The sequence below is a fragment of the Lycium ferocissimum genome, chromosome 7 (genome assembly GCF_029784015.1).
Source record: "Lycium ferocissimum isolate CSIRO_LF1 chromosome 7, AGI_CSIRO_Lferr_CH_V1, whole genome shotgun sequence".
In the NCBI taxonomy this organism is placed as follows: Eukaryota; Viridiplantae; Streptophyta; class Magnoliopsida; order Solanales; family Solanaceae; genus Lycium; species Lycium ferocissimum.
Window position 1 is genome coordinate 59,618,598 of NC_081348.1, and position 18,208 is coordinate 59,636,805.

General features: G+C 34.9%; 2 protein-coding genes across 3 annotated transcripts; both read right to left on the reverse strand.

The window, feature by feature from the left end:
* Positions 1 to 3,635: 3,635 nt before the first annotated feature.
* LOC132065782 (glucan endo-1,3-beta-glucosidase, acidic-like) lies at positions 3,636 to 11,937 on the reverse strand. Its single transcript, XM_059459320.1, has 2 exons — positions 10,245 to 11,937; positions 3,636 to 4,588 (listed from the first exon to the last, which is right to left on the reverse strand). Exons 1-2 carry the CDS (start codon positions 10,393 to 10,395, stop codon positions 3,636 to 3,638), a joined length of 1,104 nt encoding a protein of 367 aa, XP_059315303.1. The 5' UTR covers positions 10,396 to 11,937.
* On the reverse strand, positions 7,308 to 12,162 carry LOC132065784 (uncharacterized). 2 transcript variants are annotated; one of them, XM_059459323.1, is made up of 2 exons: positions 12,005 to 12,162; positions 7,308 to 8,072 (listed from the first exon to the last, which is right to left on the reverse strand). In XM_059459323.1, exon 2 carries the CDS (start codon positions 8,045 to 8,047, stop codon positions 7,517 to 7,519), a length of 531 nt encoding a protein of 176 aa, XP_059315306.1. In that variant the 5' UTR covers positions 8,048 to 8,072; positions 12,005 to 12,162; the 3' UTR covers positions 7,308 to 7,516. The 2 variants fall into 2 exon arrangements, with proteins under 2 accessions (XP_059315306.1, XP_059315307.1); XM_059459324.1 differs by having other exon boundaries at positions 7,308 to 8,090; positions 12,005 to 12,140.
* Positions 12,163 to 18,208: the final 6,046 nt, after the last annotated feature.

Genomic DNA, 18,208 nt, shown 5'->3' on the forward strand with positions numbered 1-18,208 from the left:
TACGGAAAATGTGATACATGGGGGACCTCTAAGTCCATATACCGGTTGGAATACCAGATCTCCTAGATTACATCGGGCACCCAACCTTTTTGGCTCAAATATCATGCAACCTACCTTATGAGGTCAAAATATCCATCAACTGGCCATTCAGACCAAGTAACCATCACTTTCCTCGAAATTCTGATTTGCGGTATCATATTGAGCCACATCAAATGTGTGTGCATGATGAATCACATAAGAAAAAGTATATCCCAAAGAATCCGGACATAACAGTCAACTTCTTCAAATAAGTTCAACAACTTGATTATCACAAGTGTGCGAGATTCCATAGAGTGACGAATACTAATAAACACTCAAGTTAAGAAAGTAGCACATAACAGTTAATGCCCACATGCTTTGGCCTTCTTGTGTCATGGCCCATAACTATACAATTACAATATTACCCATAACATGACACCGACACTTGTACCAATGCTCGAAACATCACGAGTACGAGACCCCCTATTTCTCCATTACCCTTTATTATTAAACTTGATTTATTATATTTATCGAAAAACATCTCTCAAGCGAAGCAAAGAGTCTTAACATACCTCAAGGCCGAGCAACGAAATCACAAAAGTGTATGTCCCTTCCGAAGTGCCTCGGAACGCTCCCAATCTATTAAATATGCGTCATACATAAATAAATTCGTAAACACCCATATTTTTATACTTATAACCCAATCCCAAAAGTCAAACCTAAACCCCCAAGGGCAAAACTGAAAATCCATAACTTTATTAGTCTAAATCCAAAAAAAAAAAAATATATCTAAATCCATCCACTAATTGGATCCCAAATTAAGAAACTGCATGATCTTAACTTTAGGGATAAAATTCTCATTTCTACCAACTCAAATCATGAATTAAACACTAACTTAATATAAGAATTTAATAGGAATCGATAAAATAGTGACTAGAAACTTACCCCTGAATCAAATTGTGATCTTAGCCTTTGAAATCACGTTAAACCGACTTTTAGAATTCAAAATATGAAAATTGAAACTGAAGTTCAAAGTAGGGAAATATCACAATTCACCACAGCCCCTTCATATTGCACCCATCCAGCCATCGCGATGCACTACTCGGCCCGACCGTGAAGTACTCGTCATGATCGCATAAGCCTCCCAAGATCGCAGAAAAGGGTGCCTGGCACAAGAAAAACCAACAACTCAGCTAAACTCAAAGCTTCAACTTGACACCAAAACTCACCCAAGATCCCACGGGTATAATCTAAATATGCATTTCAGACCAAAACTCACCCAGGATCCCACGGATATAATCTAAATATGCATTTCAGTCATAAACACGCTACGAACCTGTGCGGGCGCTCGAAAGGTTGAAACGAGGTCGTCTTGACCTGATGTTGACCGTGGTCAACTATAATTCTTTAACTTAACTAGTTTTCAATCAAAGGTCTAAATCACTCCCGAGCCCCTTGGAATCCGTCCCAACCACTTGACTAAGTCATAAATCGCATTTCGGACCTCTTGAAATCAACAAAACTCCTATTCGACTTCGTTAACCTCCGACGTTGACTTTGGTCAAACTTTCGCATTTTCTTAACTTAAGAACTTTCAATTTGGAAATTCCTTTCCGATACTCTTTCGATTCACTCGAGAACCGTGCCACCCATCCCCGCAACTCAAAAACACCAAACTAAGGCTACAGGGAGGGTCGTTTTAGAAAAAGAGTCAAAAGTTCAAAATAACTTAACGGGTCGTTACACCTATATGGAACACTTTCCACATTAATGGGCCATATGTGGAACGAATTTGAATTAGTTAAACTAGTGGATACTGAATACCAAATGATTATACCTAAAAATTACAATTGCGCAGCACCAATAATTGAACTTCATGTTCATCTATACTAATCTAACCTTAGCTTCACTATAATATGACAATATCGTGGACAATTTACATATGTTTCATTTTTATGAGTATCGAAATTAGCTAAGGGCCCATTTGAACATGATTTCATATCATTGATTTGGAATCTTATTGATTTAAAGTTGAAATTTGTTTGAACATGTAATTTAGATTTCTTAAGTTGTATTTTTTTTTTCATAAAGTCCTCTGTTTGAACATATTTTTAGGAAAAGCAATCCCATTACTGAATACTTGGGGAATCAATGGAGTAACGACCATGACTCACAAGTCTCAATACCTTCAATGATTGTTTCCTTACATAGACAGATTACAGCTTCTTTGAAGTTGGATCAGGATTAATGCCAAATTCCAAGTTTAAACCAAAGAAAAAAATCTTTTGTTATTAATGATGGTATTACCTGATAACAATAACCATAGTTCCTTGCTGACATATTTGTATGTAGTAAATACTTACCAATCTCTTAACACTCCACTAGATTGGTTTCTATCAATCTACGCTATGTATTGGAAGCTAAGGTTTATGTCCTCCTTCATGTAACTATCATTTTTGGAATGAACAGGTTGAAGTCGTGTCTAACTCCTCCATCGTGAAGATGGAATAATAATAATAGAAACTCTTATACAATCTTTACCGAATGAACATATTAACCATAGTTCATAAACAGGGCATGAGAATATCCTAAGGCGCCGTATTAAATAATTGTATATCTCCATGTTCCTGTTATAAATAAACGTTTGTGATTGTACAAGTTATTACAAACTTTCAAATACAAATATTTTACAAAGATCCATTGGTCAATAAATCAACAATAGCAGTAACTAGCTAATCTTTAATATAATCACCTCACGTGGTATGTACAATCTCTTTAAGTCAAGCATGGATCTTTTTTTTTTTTTGCAAAATTTAAAATGATGGATCGTTTTTGCAAAATACAAACTTATGAGTCAGGTTTAAATTTTAAAAAGAAAAATTGAAATAACAACTTGGAATTTGAAATCCTACTTTTTGGAGAATTTGAAATTTTAAATCAAGATTTGAAATTGAAGTTGAAGCTTTGTTCACATTATATGAACAAACACTAATTTCAAATCAAAACTTTAGATTTGAGTCCCAAATCATATGGCCAAACGCCTACTTAAAGTACTTACAAAATATAGTGTCTCCTAATACCAATCCATTAATCTATTAATCTCTTCCTAAAAATTGAAAATCAACATAAATCTTGTAAAAGAACAAAATGAAAATTATATATCCTATTTATTGTTCAATCTGAATTTGTGTCTGATTTCTTTTCTCCACACTTGTCAATAAGTTTCACTATTTTATTAGTAAAATATCACGTTAGAACCCTCATTTATTCTAAAAAATGTTTAGATTATCCAAATTTGAGCTCTCAATTTAATTATATTTTGATCCGGAAATTTGTTTTAAGACGCCAACAAATAAAAAAATAGAAAAGCTAGCTCATACTTTGCTCAAGCTCGACTTGAACGCAGAGAAAAAACTCTTTGACCCTCCAAACAATAATAATGCTATATAAAGTGAAGTAGAGAGAGTTGAAGTAATTCCATACTAGTTGCAAACACAACTTATTTATTATTATATTTTTGTATCTTGGAAAGATCAAGTCTCGATTCTAATTGAGACAATAATTTTAACCTACAAATCCTTGAAGAATCATAAATTTTTTATTGATACATAGTAGAACTAGAAGGTAAGATTATACTTCTGAGTTTTATCAGGATGGAACACTCCAAAATGCTTCTCCGTCTCAGCCCCTGGCTTTTCATTTTCATCAAACATAGCAAATAAATAAGCGTTTATAGCATTTCCAGGCTTGTGTGTAGTTTTTGCTCCTGGCTTCACATGTCTAATCAAATTCCTATAATAAGTCGCGGCATTATCTATACTTGCTCCAACACCACCATCAGACGGCCATCCACTTTCAGAAACAACAATTTCCACGTTATCTCCACCAGCTTTTTCAGTTGCATAATAAATTGAATCCAACATAGCATCAAAAAGATTATAATAACCCGATGGGTCGGGTTCTTGTTGTGTAAATAGTGCATAAGGGAGTGCAACATGATCAGGGTCGCCAATATAAGCAAAATATGGATAAATATTTGCTAGCAAAGGTGAGTTATTCTGTTTCAAGAATCCAATGATCGGGTTGATGAAACTGCTCACATCATCGCGAAATACTGACTGAGATGGTGGATATGTATTCGCCAAAAGCCCGGTCTCTATAGCTGTTGTGACCTTCACTTGATTCTGTAGTTTGAATTTGGTTATAGCTTGTTGCACGTTTGTCATGGCCGGGAGAAGCAAGGGAGCAAATTGAGATGTTGCAACATTAATAGGAGATACTTCATTTCCAACATTTATATATTTGAATTTGACTTGCGAAAAATAATTCATAACATTGACAATGACCCAATTGGTAGCTTCTTTAGGATCGTTTAAGGCTTGAAGTTTGTCATTGGGAATATCAAGAATGATTTCAATGTTACTTCCCTTGAGAGCAATGAGTATTTCAGGAATTGGATCATAGACTCTCATGTTTGTTATGCCATTAGCTTTGTAAAGATCTACAACATTCATAGGTAATGGTAAGTTGTTGCCATTTATCCCATAACATACTCCAATAAGTTGTGCCTCTGCATTGTTGGAGCATCACATACCATAAGTACCTATATTAAAACCCTTTGAAAGAAATATTTCTATTATATAGTTTGCCTGTTATATAAAATGATAGTCAAAAAAAGATTTTTTTTTATATTAACAGCAAAAATTAACCTATTATATCAGTAAATAACCATTTTGTCCGAGTTATCGATGAATATTAAATAAAGAAGATTACCTAGAGTTACATTCTAAATACAGAAAAGGGCCAAATATACTCCTGTACTATGAGAAAAGGGCCAAATATACCCCTCGTTATACTTTAGGATTAAGTATACCCTTGCCGTTATATTTTGAGGTCAAATATACCCCTCATCCGTTAAAGTTGTCCAAGATGGATACCCGATCCTATATGGCCACCACACATTTGATGAGGTAGATGCCACCTCAACACCCCTAACACATTTTACTCATCCCCTTTATTTGTTCTTTCACCACTAAAATTTCCTCCCCTCCACCACCATTGCCGTCATTACCGCCACCATGACCAACTGTAGTTCCCAAGTTAGAAGAAGCCGTAGTTGAAGGGAAATTGTAGCATGTAGAAGCTGAAAATCAGTGTCAGAGTGAATAGAGCAATAAAAAACCTGGGCTTCCCAAGTTTAGAAACTTCCCCCCTTTAGCTTGGAGAGATAATTCTGAGCATTTTTTTGGGGTCTGTGCAGAATTACACAAATCCATCTTGAATTTGAACCACATTAACAATGGTAGATACAAAGAGAGAAGTGGATTTAAGAGAAAAACATATTCATACCTTTGAATTAGGATTGAAGTAGTAAGAAGAAAATAACAGGGAGGAACGAGGGAACAGAGAGAAATGTTTGGACTGAATCATCTTCAACTACAGCTTCTTCCAACTTGGCAACTACAATTGGTCGTGGTGGCAGTAATAGCAGCAATGGTGGTCGAGGGGAAAGAAATTTTAGAGCAAATAGAGGGGATGAGTAAAATGGATTATGGGTGTTGAGGTGGCATGCCACGTGGCATCTACCTCATCAAATGTGTGGCAGCCACGTAGGATCGGGTTTTCACCTTTGATAACTTTAATGGATGAGGGGTATATTTGACCCCAAAGTATAACGGCAGGGGTATATTCGACCCTAAAGTATAACGAGGGATATATTTGACCCTTTTCTCATAGTATAAGGGCATATTTGGCCCTTTTCCGTTCTAAATAATCTAATTATATTTTCTACATCTATAATGTGTAAATAAACTCATCTGCATACACAGTAACATAACATGACAAAATAAGATATTTGGTAAGTTTCTATATCTTCACCTTTCATGACATGTTTCTTTTTCTCTCTTTCTTTTGTAATTTAATTTCTTTCTTTTTTTCTTTTTGAGGAAAGTGTTCCAAAATCTGATTGACTCATTCATGAACCATAGGGATAAAAGGGCATTCTTTAATGTATGTATTATACCTTTAAATAAAAGATTTGTGGGACAAGAATGAAAATAAATGGTCCCTTTATTTCCCAATTGATGGAATTAAGAAGAGAAAATATGATCATATGGCCATTGGAAATACATAAGATACAAGAATTAAAAATAACTCAAAAGGGATCAGTGGTTGCAAATATAGCAACAACAACAACAACAAATAATAATAATAACAACAACAACAACAATCATTTTAAAACATTTTAAAAAAAAAAAACTTAATAAAATAATCATTTTAAAAAATACTTAAGAAAAAACAAGCTAATGAGATAATGAGCAAATACCTATTATCTGAAGGTATGTCAATATTAACACACCAACAAATACAAACACAGACAAATTAGCCATGATGAAGCAATAAGAAACAAATGAAATTTAGACTGTAGGAAAATGACCAGATGATGGCTTCTTATATAGGAGAAACAATGAATAGAGTGTAATATTGAACTAATTAATGGATTAATTGTATTTTGAATTTAGATTTACTAGGAAATTGTTTTATGAGTAGACCTTAAGCATTTTGGAATATGACAAGAGTTAACTAAATTACTTTCTATATGTTTTTTTCACTACAATGTGTTAGATTGTGGCAATTCAAAAATGAGTTCCTATTATATTAATTGACTACGTAAAGTTATTTGGACAAATAAATTAACCAATTAAACATAAACATTAACGATTAAAATGAACTACTGATCTTGAAACTCATTTTGGCATATGCTTTTCATGAGTTTCAAGAAATAATTGTTCGTTACAAATGTTAGAAAAAATAGGTAAACATAATTGAAGAAGAAATAGCTTTGAAACGTGGATAAATCGATTTTTCTTAAAGAGATATTGCCCATATATAAATTGAAAAATATAACCAAGGATCACTAGTTTGCCTATCAAGCAATGAAACGAAACAAGCATTTTAATAAAGAAAGGAAGTAACAGTCTTATGATTTGCCATATCTATGTTTCACTCTGGTCAAACCACCAATGATACCTAATGAGTTTAACTTCCATACACTGTCACTATAAACGAAATTTTACCCTATCGCATTACCAGAAATGTAAAATACATGTTTCTCCACTTGAGAAGAGAAACTAGTAACCACAAAATATGACAGACAACCTGCACAAGAAGTAAATTTACACCGTACAAGTTGAATCCGTAACTATTATTTCTGTCTCCTTTTTTGGCTTTGATGTGTGTTTTCAACTCGGCTAACTTAGCAAAACAAATAACAAATGGAAACATGCTGATCAGTTAGAAACAATAACACCCTGTTAGGAAAATTTCATTTTGGCAAATTCCACAATCATTTGCATCCACAACTTAGAAGCTAACGGAAAAATGACAAAAAAATACCACCATAAGCTTCTTCAAGTCTACATGGTTAAAACAATACATTTTTTTATTTCCACCAAGTGAAATGGTAACCACTTTGTAAAATATCTTTCGCGAGCTAAATCTACTTATCCGCCAGGCTGACTTGATGCTTAACTCTGCGAGCGCATTCTGCAAAATTTTGAACCACATTAGCACAATTTAGGGGGTCCTTTTCATGTTCCTTGTAGCATTTAAAACAAGCATCTCTCTCATCCAAGCAAGGGGTAGGCTTTTGATTCGGAAGTTTGAACTCCTTATCGTGTAGATCCTTAGCCTTCTTTGTCACTTCTTGCAACATGTTTTCCTCCTGTTTCTGCAACCTCTCCACAACTTTCTCGCTCTCTTTGAGCACAGATCGAATAGCATCTAATTCTGCAATAGCAGGATGAGTTGGTGGAGGGACTGGCATGAACAAAGGAGGCTGAACAGGCCATCCTGTAGCAGCACGCCCCTTCACTACATCAGGATCACCAGAGATTGGCTTCTGCGCTGCTTTGTTATCTCTTTGTATCGTTGTTTTTGGCTTCCTCGTTTTCTTCTTCAATTTTTCACCCTCATCAGCAAGCTGTTTAACTAAATTGCTGTGGATCTGTATAGTGAATGATTCACTCATGACGACAGCAGCTCTTCACAAATATCTGAAATATCAATTCATCCTAGTCATATAAAATGACAACTTGAGACAAAATGAGAAAACTTGCATCTCATTAAGGGGAAGACAACATAATACAGAAAGAATGAAGCAGTAAAGCTCAGACAACCAGCGTTTATGTACTTCTGGAACAGTTCCTCCTCTTTTCTTTCAACTAAACATCCCTATACAAAGTCATCTTTCCTTGTGCTAAACTTCTTTACTAAAGAAGTGCAGGATTGTTAAAAAGCAGTGCAACCAGATTGCTGCATTTATTGATCACGCTTATGGTTGTATATGTATGTATAAGCAGTCCTTAAAAAATGCTAGTCAGCAAAATCTGTTAAAATTTTTACATCCAACAACATTTACTAAAAGAAAGACCAGACACATGCAAAAGTAATTAAGATAGGCAACTGAAAAAAAAAAAAAAAAAGAAACAGGGAAATCTAATTGGATCATTTTAGAAATAATTAGAACTCCTAATGATTCCAGATGCGTCGGCAATCTTCTTCTTTTTAATTAATTAAAAAAGAAATAATTAGTAATCCCACAAGGAGAATCTTAAGTTCCACTTTGCATTACTTTTAAAAAAAATTACTCAAGCAACTCCTTGGGTGTTTATCTGCAAAATTCTGTTTTGATCTAGTGAAAATCATATGTTCTTACAGAATTGGTAACTCAGAAAGATGGCCAGTGGGGGCAATGGAATACTAAATCAGTAAGTTCTTCCTTTGGGGTTACTATATAGAAAGCAATCAGGAAATACTGCAAGGAGTTTGTTGTGAGTACTGGGTTCGGAATTGGCAATGGCAGGAAATTATCATTTCTGGATTGATAATTTGTTAGGACAGAGTGCTATTAAAGATTCATATCCACATTTGTGCAGTTTCACCTCTACACCTGAAGCTACAATTCAAGATACATGGAGCCAGCAGGGATGGAATCTCTCTTGTAGAAGATGGCTAAATGATTGGGAGATCGAAAAAGTGGCTGAAATCCTGAAGATACTAGAAGTCTTTCAAGGTATAAGAAATACTGATGATTCAATGGTATAGAATGGAAGCACCACCAAAAAGTTCACAGGCAGTTCCGCTTATCATCTTCTATCTGATACTGACTACAATAGTTCTGATTGCCCTTGGAAATCTATCTGTAAAATCAAAGCTCCTTCCAAAGTGGTCTGTTTCACTTGGTTGGCGGCTACAAAAGCATGTTTGACACCTGAAAACTTACAGAAAAGGGGGATCCAATTAACTTCCAGGTGCTTTTTGTGCCGGGAAGAGGCAGGAAACAACAGTCATATTTGTTTCTTCACAGCAAGGTATTTCTGTCTTTGGCTGGGGTCAAATGGGTAATGCCTAGAGATAAAAAGGATCTTCTGTGGATCTGGAACAATGCAGCAGGTAGTATCAGACAGAAAAGGTGGTGGAAGGTTATCCAGCCAGTACATGGTGGACTGTGTGGAAAGAAAGGAATACTAGGTGCTTTGAAGACATAACATGCCCCATACAGAAAATCAAGCTGAGATGTTTTTTGTCTCTTCTTTTCTGGTGTAAAGAAAGCTATGTAGAGGATGCAAAAGCATTTTTTGAACTTTTTTGAATCTTTGTAAGATGAACGAGGCCTTTTATAGCTGGAAATATTGATACGAACACCTTCTTAGAGCTGATGCATACATATGTTACCTTTCTCAAAAGAACTCGTTGCTTTCTTGTCTTACCCCAGCGATATAGTATAGACTTCCAGACAGATATATTTGAAATTTGATTAACATGGGAGGTCATAGTTGCAGGCTGAATAAAGACAAACTGACAACAATAATGAATGTATGGTGCAACTATTATACAGATGGTGTCTCAGGCGAATGGCAAACAAAATGCAACTTTAAGGTTCATTTTTCTTTTCGTGGTGTATGTTTTCCGGTGGTGGCAAGAACTGTGGAAAAGCTAGGTCAATTTTTTGTTTGGCTGGAGGCATGGGGAACCAAAGAGGAACTGAGGCAAAGAAAACAAATACATTCATTGGTGCTTCTTATGTATAGAGAGTAGGGAGAATGCCAGCCATCTCATGATCGACTTAAAGCTAAACTCAATAGTAAGAGGATCCAAAAGAGATCCTTATAAATTTGAATCTATTTGGACTATGATGGACCAATCCTAAAACTGTGCAAATATACTGATGAGTTGGACAACATGGGGTAGGAGATGTACAAGCAACAGAGCTTGCAACAGCCAGTGAACAGATGGAAAGAGAAATTTCTGAACGCAAATAGAACCGCTCATAAAATTGCAAATGATTTTGCTGCTTTGGTCTGCGTTGGAGTACATAAGACACCCTTACGTGTCTAGATCAATAAGATGAAACTTTTCTCAGGCTTTGGTGTATACGCCTCTTGATACAGGAATCCCGTTTATAGTCAATAATGAACCATCTACTTGTTAACAAATGGAAGGGAACACAAAAGGAATTATCACAATACAAGGTCAGCTGATCGTCGATTGGTTAATGTGTGTCCATTTGATACAAAAAACTTGTAGGGAACCACTCTGCCACCCATGGCAGCAGAATGTCCTATTACATTTACCCAAAAGGAAAAAAGAATCCCTAAAATAATTTGGACATATTAAGAAGAAAGGTCGAACACAAAAAAGATGGAATGGTACTATATAGTATGACGTTCGAAGAACAAAGGGCACTTTATATTCATCCACCAACTATCTCATGAAGCAGCAAAATGGATTTCATTTATTTGCCAGTCAAAAGTGTCAAGGTTTACTGGAACTTTAAGCTTAAAGCACATAATGTGTGAGCAGCTATATATCAAGCAAGGAAAAAGAACTATAAACACAAACAACAATTAGATGAGTGAAGGAATTGCAAAAACTGTAATGAAGTGAATGCATAACAACCAGAAAATACCAAAAATGCACATAAAACAGAACGAAAGGAGTTTATGACATACACTAATAAAAGAAATTAGATCATTTCTTGGAATATTAGGGGCACCAGAAGAAAACACAGACATAAATCTTAAGGTGAATATACCACATGGTTAGCAAGAAAACATGGGTGATCAGAAGAGCAGAAACAGCAGTGGCAGATTAGCCTTAGAGGTCGTGGGAGCACTAATGCATATCAGTAATTAGTCTTCTACATTTCAAAAACGCAAGTGATTAGTAAAGGACTATGTTAGGTATACACCCACTTTTCCCTACTTCTCTACAAGCAAAGGAGCACCTCATGCACACCTGCACAGGGTAGCCCCATCTACTTTTTCCTTTTTTTATGACCAAGAACTACGTCTGGGGACAGCCTTCAAAATTCGGGATAATGGGTCTGCGCTCTACCCTTCTCCACTTAAATACCAGGCTTGATTCACATGACACAACCCTCGAACCTGTGACCTAAGTCATAAGTCCCTCAACCCGTGCCGCTTGAACTAAGCCCTGGGGGCTAAGTGTTTTTTGGTATGAAGGAAAACATTTTCTGTTTTCCAATTTTTCCATGTTTGGTTGGTCAAAAAAGAGGAAAATGACTTCGCTAACGTTAGTATAGAAAACATTTTCCTTCATTATCATACCAAACACAATCTAGATATTCAGATAGCTAATTATTACTCTTCTTAAAGCTAATTCAGTATACCCATGACAACTTAACAGCAATTACAACATCAAAAGCAAATAAGAACAAGTATAAAACTCGTAAAAATCACAATCACAATATTATCACGGCTTGAGTGAACACAGCATAATAATAATAATTTACTAAAATATGAGTTCAACCCATTAAGTATCATCACAAAAAGGGAAAAGAGTTCTGGTAGAAGCAAACACAGAATCATAAATAAAAAGTTGATTGCAAAAAAGGGATTAAAGTTTTGTTCAAATAATATATATAGAGAGAGAGGGAAAAAAAAAAGGACAAATAGATACTTACAGTAAGATTCCGACGGGAGAATTGTGAGGAGATGGCCGATGAAGAGAAGAAGACCGTAGAGAAGATTTTGGCTGGATCGAATTTGGGCTTTATTTGTTTGTTTATCATCAAACCCGTTCCACGTAATTTGGGCTTCAAGTTTTTCTTCAAATGAAAATGAATTGGTCTTTAATTTTTGTCTTTCAAAATCAAACTTATGCGCATTAGGGCATAAATTCTTTAAAGGGAACTGACATAATTTGTGTGAATATTATCATACGTAATTTATGTCCCTCTAGGCATAAGTACAATTTTGAAGGGCAAAACTTTAAGACCAGCACAAAATAGGGGAAAAGTGCAAATGACCCCTCGTGGTCTTTAATTTCTGTTCATGTTGCTTATTTAATGAAAATATCCATACCTGCTTCGCTCGGCATAAGTTCTATAATATTTTTATCTTCGGAAACTAAGCTTTTGCCTCGCTCGGCACAAGTTCTGCAGGAATTAAGTTATGCAGGAATTAAGTTATGCACCATAAGTTGTTTAGTAATTTTCAGGTTTCGTTGAGTTTTGAAAGTTTTGCCTTTTTCGGCATAACTTGTGTGGATGTAATGATACATGCGCCGACGCTATATATTAACTTTGCCGAGCGAAATCTAAGCTTATGTTGTTTTTCAGATTATGTTGAGTGTTGAAATTTTTGCCTTATCCGGCATAACTTGGGTGGATGTTATGATACATATGCCGAAACTAAACGTAAGCCTTCCCAAGCGAAATCTAAATTATGCCGCGCCAAAAGTGTTGAAGGACAAAAATTAAAGACCACAAATTTGAGGGGCAAAATTAAAGACCACCCTAAAATAGAGGCATTTGTGTGAATGATTCTTTGGGCTCAGATATACATCCTGTAGGGTCAAGTGCACATATAGCCGATTTTGAGATCCTTTTTTATGTCATAGCCACAATTCCTAGATTTTACAAGTTTAATCACTTTAAATCAACTTCAGATGCGTGAGTCTGAAGTTCAGACATATGTATATGAAGTTGACTTTCCAAAGGCTAACTTCAAATAATTAGATAGCGAGATTTTTGTCTAAAGTTAGGTCTAGTTGTCTCAAACTTTCTACATTTTTGTCTGAAGATGTAGGATTACTGGCACAAAAAAATTGAAGTTCAGGTGTTTCACGTATCTCAAATTCAAATATTTTTCTCAAGTTTAACTTGCCAAGTATTTGTTCATGTTTTCGTCTTTTCCTTATTCACGTTTGTACATACTAGTGAGACAATTCCATAATAAAGCAATTCTGTTAAAATTTTGATATATGGATTAATTTAATTATATCTAAGTTTCTCTTAATAGATCTTCACCTTTGCCTCATGCAAATGAAGATTCATAATTTAAAGTTTATGGGTGGAATTACCTCAGTTAATATAGAGTAATAATAACTGAGTTCACAGTTTAATAGTTATACGTATGTAATGAATTCTTGTAATTATATACATGATTTGGACAAATGCTACTGAATTCAGGTGAACCTATAAATAGTACTGTGAACATGTGTCTGCCTTCATGAAACAATAAATCAATGCTTGTGAATTGCATTGAATGTGGAGATGGCGCAAACTATTTATGTACATGTTGTCACTAGATCGTCCATTTAGGGTATGAGTTAACGTCTGATTGAACGAGAAATTCGAACTCTTTTTTTTGTTGTTCTAAATGAATTATAGATAAATTTTATTTCAAAATTCTATTGAATGGGGTGTTTTCATGCTAGATTATTTTGAATGTACAAAAACTATTTTTTATTAATACATAATTAGGAACACTGCATTCTTATGAAAGTTAGTTTCATATTAAGATTAGTTTCATACCGCTTCTTACATTGTGAAGCATCTAAAGGTAGTATTTAATCGAAAATGAACTTACATGCTTAGAGAATTTTGGGATTTTAAAGTGTAAATGGGAAATGAGAAAGGTAGCTTTTGAAGTGTACCCAAAAGGCACCTTTTGGATTGCACCACTCCATCTCACCCTTTCATTGTCTATAAATTTAAAGGCTTTGCCTCAGATTTGATACACAAAAAATCTGAATTTTTTCTCCCCCCTAAATTGTTCTATGCAGTTGTTTTCATAACAAAATAATAGTAGAGTCGTGTCATTTATTGCCGAATTTGCATTCGACGAAGTTGGTGGGTTTTAAGTACCACTACGCCATCAACAGGTATATCCATTTTATCCTGGGAGAAAGCAATCCATAACCTCAGGTACAGTGAGGGGATTAAATTCCTTAAGGACACATATTAAATTCTGTGGACTCAAATAGTGTTTTTGTCATTTTGTTTTTTCGGTTTTATTAAGATATCATTTCATTGTTTCAACATTATTTTACTAATGACGTTTATTGTTTTGAGCACAGTTTTGGACAACAATCTTAAGGAATTTACCTTTTTTACTATTATTATTTATCTGTGTTCTACTTTGTTGGAAAGAAAATGAGAAAGAAAATTATCAACAGATGATAGAAAAAAAAATTATTGAGGAAGAGAAAATTTTGTCGGATGTTTTGTCCAATGGTTATATTACTTGGCTAATTGGGAATTTATGCTTGATTGCTATAGAACTAATTTGCAGGAAAAGAAGAAAAACTACCGTTGCAGCATCTCTAGGAAACTGAATCGGTGCTTCAAAGGGAAGGAATTGTTCACTCATGTTTGGAAACTTATACAGTAAAAAGTTTTATTCATGGAAGTGAAGATGGAAGTTGTCAAACATGACAATGTGTTTGGTTCCTAAACCCATTACTCAAAACATGGTAGTTGGCAACATCCGATCGAGTCTTATTCCCATATTAATGAACTTTTGACACAAAGTAAAGGAAAAGACAGTGAAGCCCAATTCATGATTAAAGACTGTCTTTTTGGATAAGAAACCAGTGGTCAAATTTATAAAAGGAAATCAAACCACTAAAGCAAAGAGAGAGATACATACTTTCAGAGAGAAGAAAGTACTCTTTTCATAAATTAAACCTTTGTGGTTTGTACTTTATATATTTGGAGACTAAAAATTTTGTGATTTTCTACTCCATTGTTTGGAGATTAAAATCTGCGTGATTTTTACTCCAAGTTACTAGGTTTAAAGAACATAAAAACTTTATCGATTTAGTAATGTTCACTGGTTTGAAGATATAAAATCTTCGCTGGCTCTTTATTCAGTTTGAAGAGATAAAAACTTTACCAAGTAAATGTATTCGGCTTGAAGATATAACAACTTCGCCGTTTTATGAATTCTAAAACAATACCGATTTTCTAACGATGTCTGATAGAGAGGAAAATTTTGAAGGGGCTTTGTCTTGAGTAAATGAAGGCTCACATATTGAATTTATTTTCCTTAAGTATTGGGTTCCTTTTATGAATTATCTTTTAAGGGAGAACAGTCTGCAGACAATTTGCGAATAGTAAGAAGGGAATATGAGTCGCCTAGCAAATGATCTAACGACCTCTGGAAGAAACGATGGAAGAAGTTCACATAACAAACGTCAAAGGACATCTACCTTTGGAATAACATTTTTGGATCAGAAGTTTAAAAATTATATATCCGAGGAATAATGATCAAATGACCTAGCAAGAAGTTCATAATGAGGAAAATTCAAGACATAGCAAACGCCAAAGGACATCTACTTCCTTTGGAATAACATTTTTGTTGGAAAATAAGCCTCGAACTTTCAAAGAAGCAATGTCTTCATCAGAAGCTCAATTTTGGAAAGAAGCAATCCATAGTGAGAGAAATTCATATTGAACAACCATACTTGGGAATTGGTTGATCTTCCTCCAGGGAACAAACCTGTAGGTTCCAAATGGATTTTCCAAAGAAAAATGAAAGCTAATGACATTATTCATAAATATAGGGCAAGACTTGTTCTCAAAGGGAATAGACAACAAGAAGGTCTTGATTACTTTGATACTTACTCGCCGATAACGAGGATTACATCCATTCAGGTGTTAATAGCGTTAGCCGCTGTGTACGGTCTTGAAATCCATCAAATGGATGTGAAAACAACATTCTTAAATAAATATTTGGAGGAAGAAATCTACATAGAACAACCCGAAGGGGTTGTAATTCCCGAAAAAGAGAAGAAGGTGTGTTGACTTGTTAAGTTTCTTTACGAGCTAAAATAAGAACCCAAACAATGGCATGCGAAATTTGACCATACGAAGATATCAAATGGATTCAAGATAAATGAGTGTGACAAATGTGTTTACATTAAGAACACTCCAAATCGCGTCGTCATTGTTTGTTTGTATGATTGATGATATGTTGATAATGAGTAAAGATATTGCTAACATTAATGCCACTAAAAGTATGTTAGCAACCAAATTTGTTATGATAGACTTAGGAGTTGCCAACTTAATCTTAGGAATAAAGATCCATAAGACTCCTTAAGGTCTAGCATTGTCTCGGTCTCATTATATTGAAAGATTACTTGAGAAGTTCAAGTATTTAGATTTCAAAAAAAAGCGCAAAAACTCCAATTGACGTAAACCTTGCTCTTGCAAAGAACAAAGGTGAAAGTGAGTGTCAATTGGACTATGCTAGGGTATTGGGAAGTTTAATGTACATCATAAACTGTACGTGACCAGATATAGCTTGTGCTATAAGTAAACTAAATCAAAACTAAATCGGTACACGAGTAATCCCAATCAAATGCATTAGAGGGCAATGATCTGCCGCGGATTTGTGGCATATTCGACGCCTTTTTACTATGAATTTTGGTTGTTTTCAAGTAAGTCTAGGTCATTTTAATGTGTTTTTGTTGTGTTTTAGGAATACGATGGCCCAAAAGCAAAAACAAAGGAAAAAGGAAAAAAATGCCCAAAAATGAAGATTCGACGGTCCGTCGATTAATCGACGGACCGTCCTTTGAAGCGTCGATAAATTCAACTTTCCAGTGATGGCCTTAGCTGAAGAGGACAAAGGACGGAGGCATCGACGAAGCGTCAAACTGATTGACATTTCGTTGTTTGTATCATCAAACAGATTTGTCAACAAGAAGAGAGAAAGACAGAAGACTCGACGGAGTAAGTCGGGACTCGGTCGGAAAGTGTCGAACCCCGCGACACCGTCGAATGGACCATATAACCGAAGAAACAAAGGACGGAGGCATCGATGAATCGTCGAACCGATCGACGGTCCGTCGATCTTGCTACCAAGGGCAGTTTTGTCAATTGTTGATGTGCGTTTTTGGAGCCTATTTAAAGAACATTTTAGGTTTTTTGTTTAGAGGCTGGACATTCTCCAACATTTAATATTAGTTCCATTGGTGGGTGAACATTGAATACACCACTTTTGAAGCTTAGTGAAGACAAAAAGATTTTATTTCCACCATCTTTATTACACTTTGTAAGCTTTATGTCTTTATTATTGCTTTCTACTTTTGTAAACAATATGTGTGAGTAGTTTCTTTAATCAAAGCTGTGAACCCAAATGATGGGTGTTATGTAATGGGTGTCTAACATTGCATATATATATATATATATATATATATAATGGGTTGTGATGTGTTTTATTATTTATCATATTAATTGCTAGTTAGTGGTTGCAAACACTTACTTATGCACAAATCCTAGTTTTGTTTGGAAAGATGAACTAGGGTTTGAGTTGAAATAATATAACAAGGACTCGAGGCGCTAACCCTCGTTTAATGAACTCACTAAGGGATAAGAAGAGTTCTACTTGACATATTTAATTGGTTTTACTTGCAACTTTTCTATATTTGGAAAAATCATGAAAAGAAATACTTTCTAACTATTGGAAAATATTAGGAAGTGCATTAGAGATTAAGTGCATACAAAACCACGACCCATTAAAAATATATCATATTGATACCCATAGCATAACATCTAATCACAGCGGCGACACAACTTTGGTTCTTTTAATCTAAACAAATTCCAAATACTTCAAAATAGCGAATACAAACGAAAACCCTTTTTCTATACTAGTCGGAATAGAACTAAAGTCTTTAGAGATTAGTAAAATATATGATTAGTATTTGTTTCACACTTTATTCCCTGTGGGATTTGACCCCAACCTAGTTGGGTTACTATATTTGACACCGACCGCCTTATGCCATAATTTAGGTGTAATTTGAGCGTATCAGGCAATGAAACAAGTTCTTGGATATTTAGAACATACCTAAAACTTTGTCTTGCATTACAATAAATATC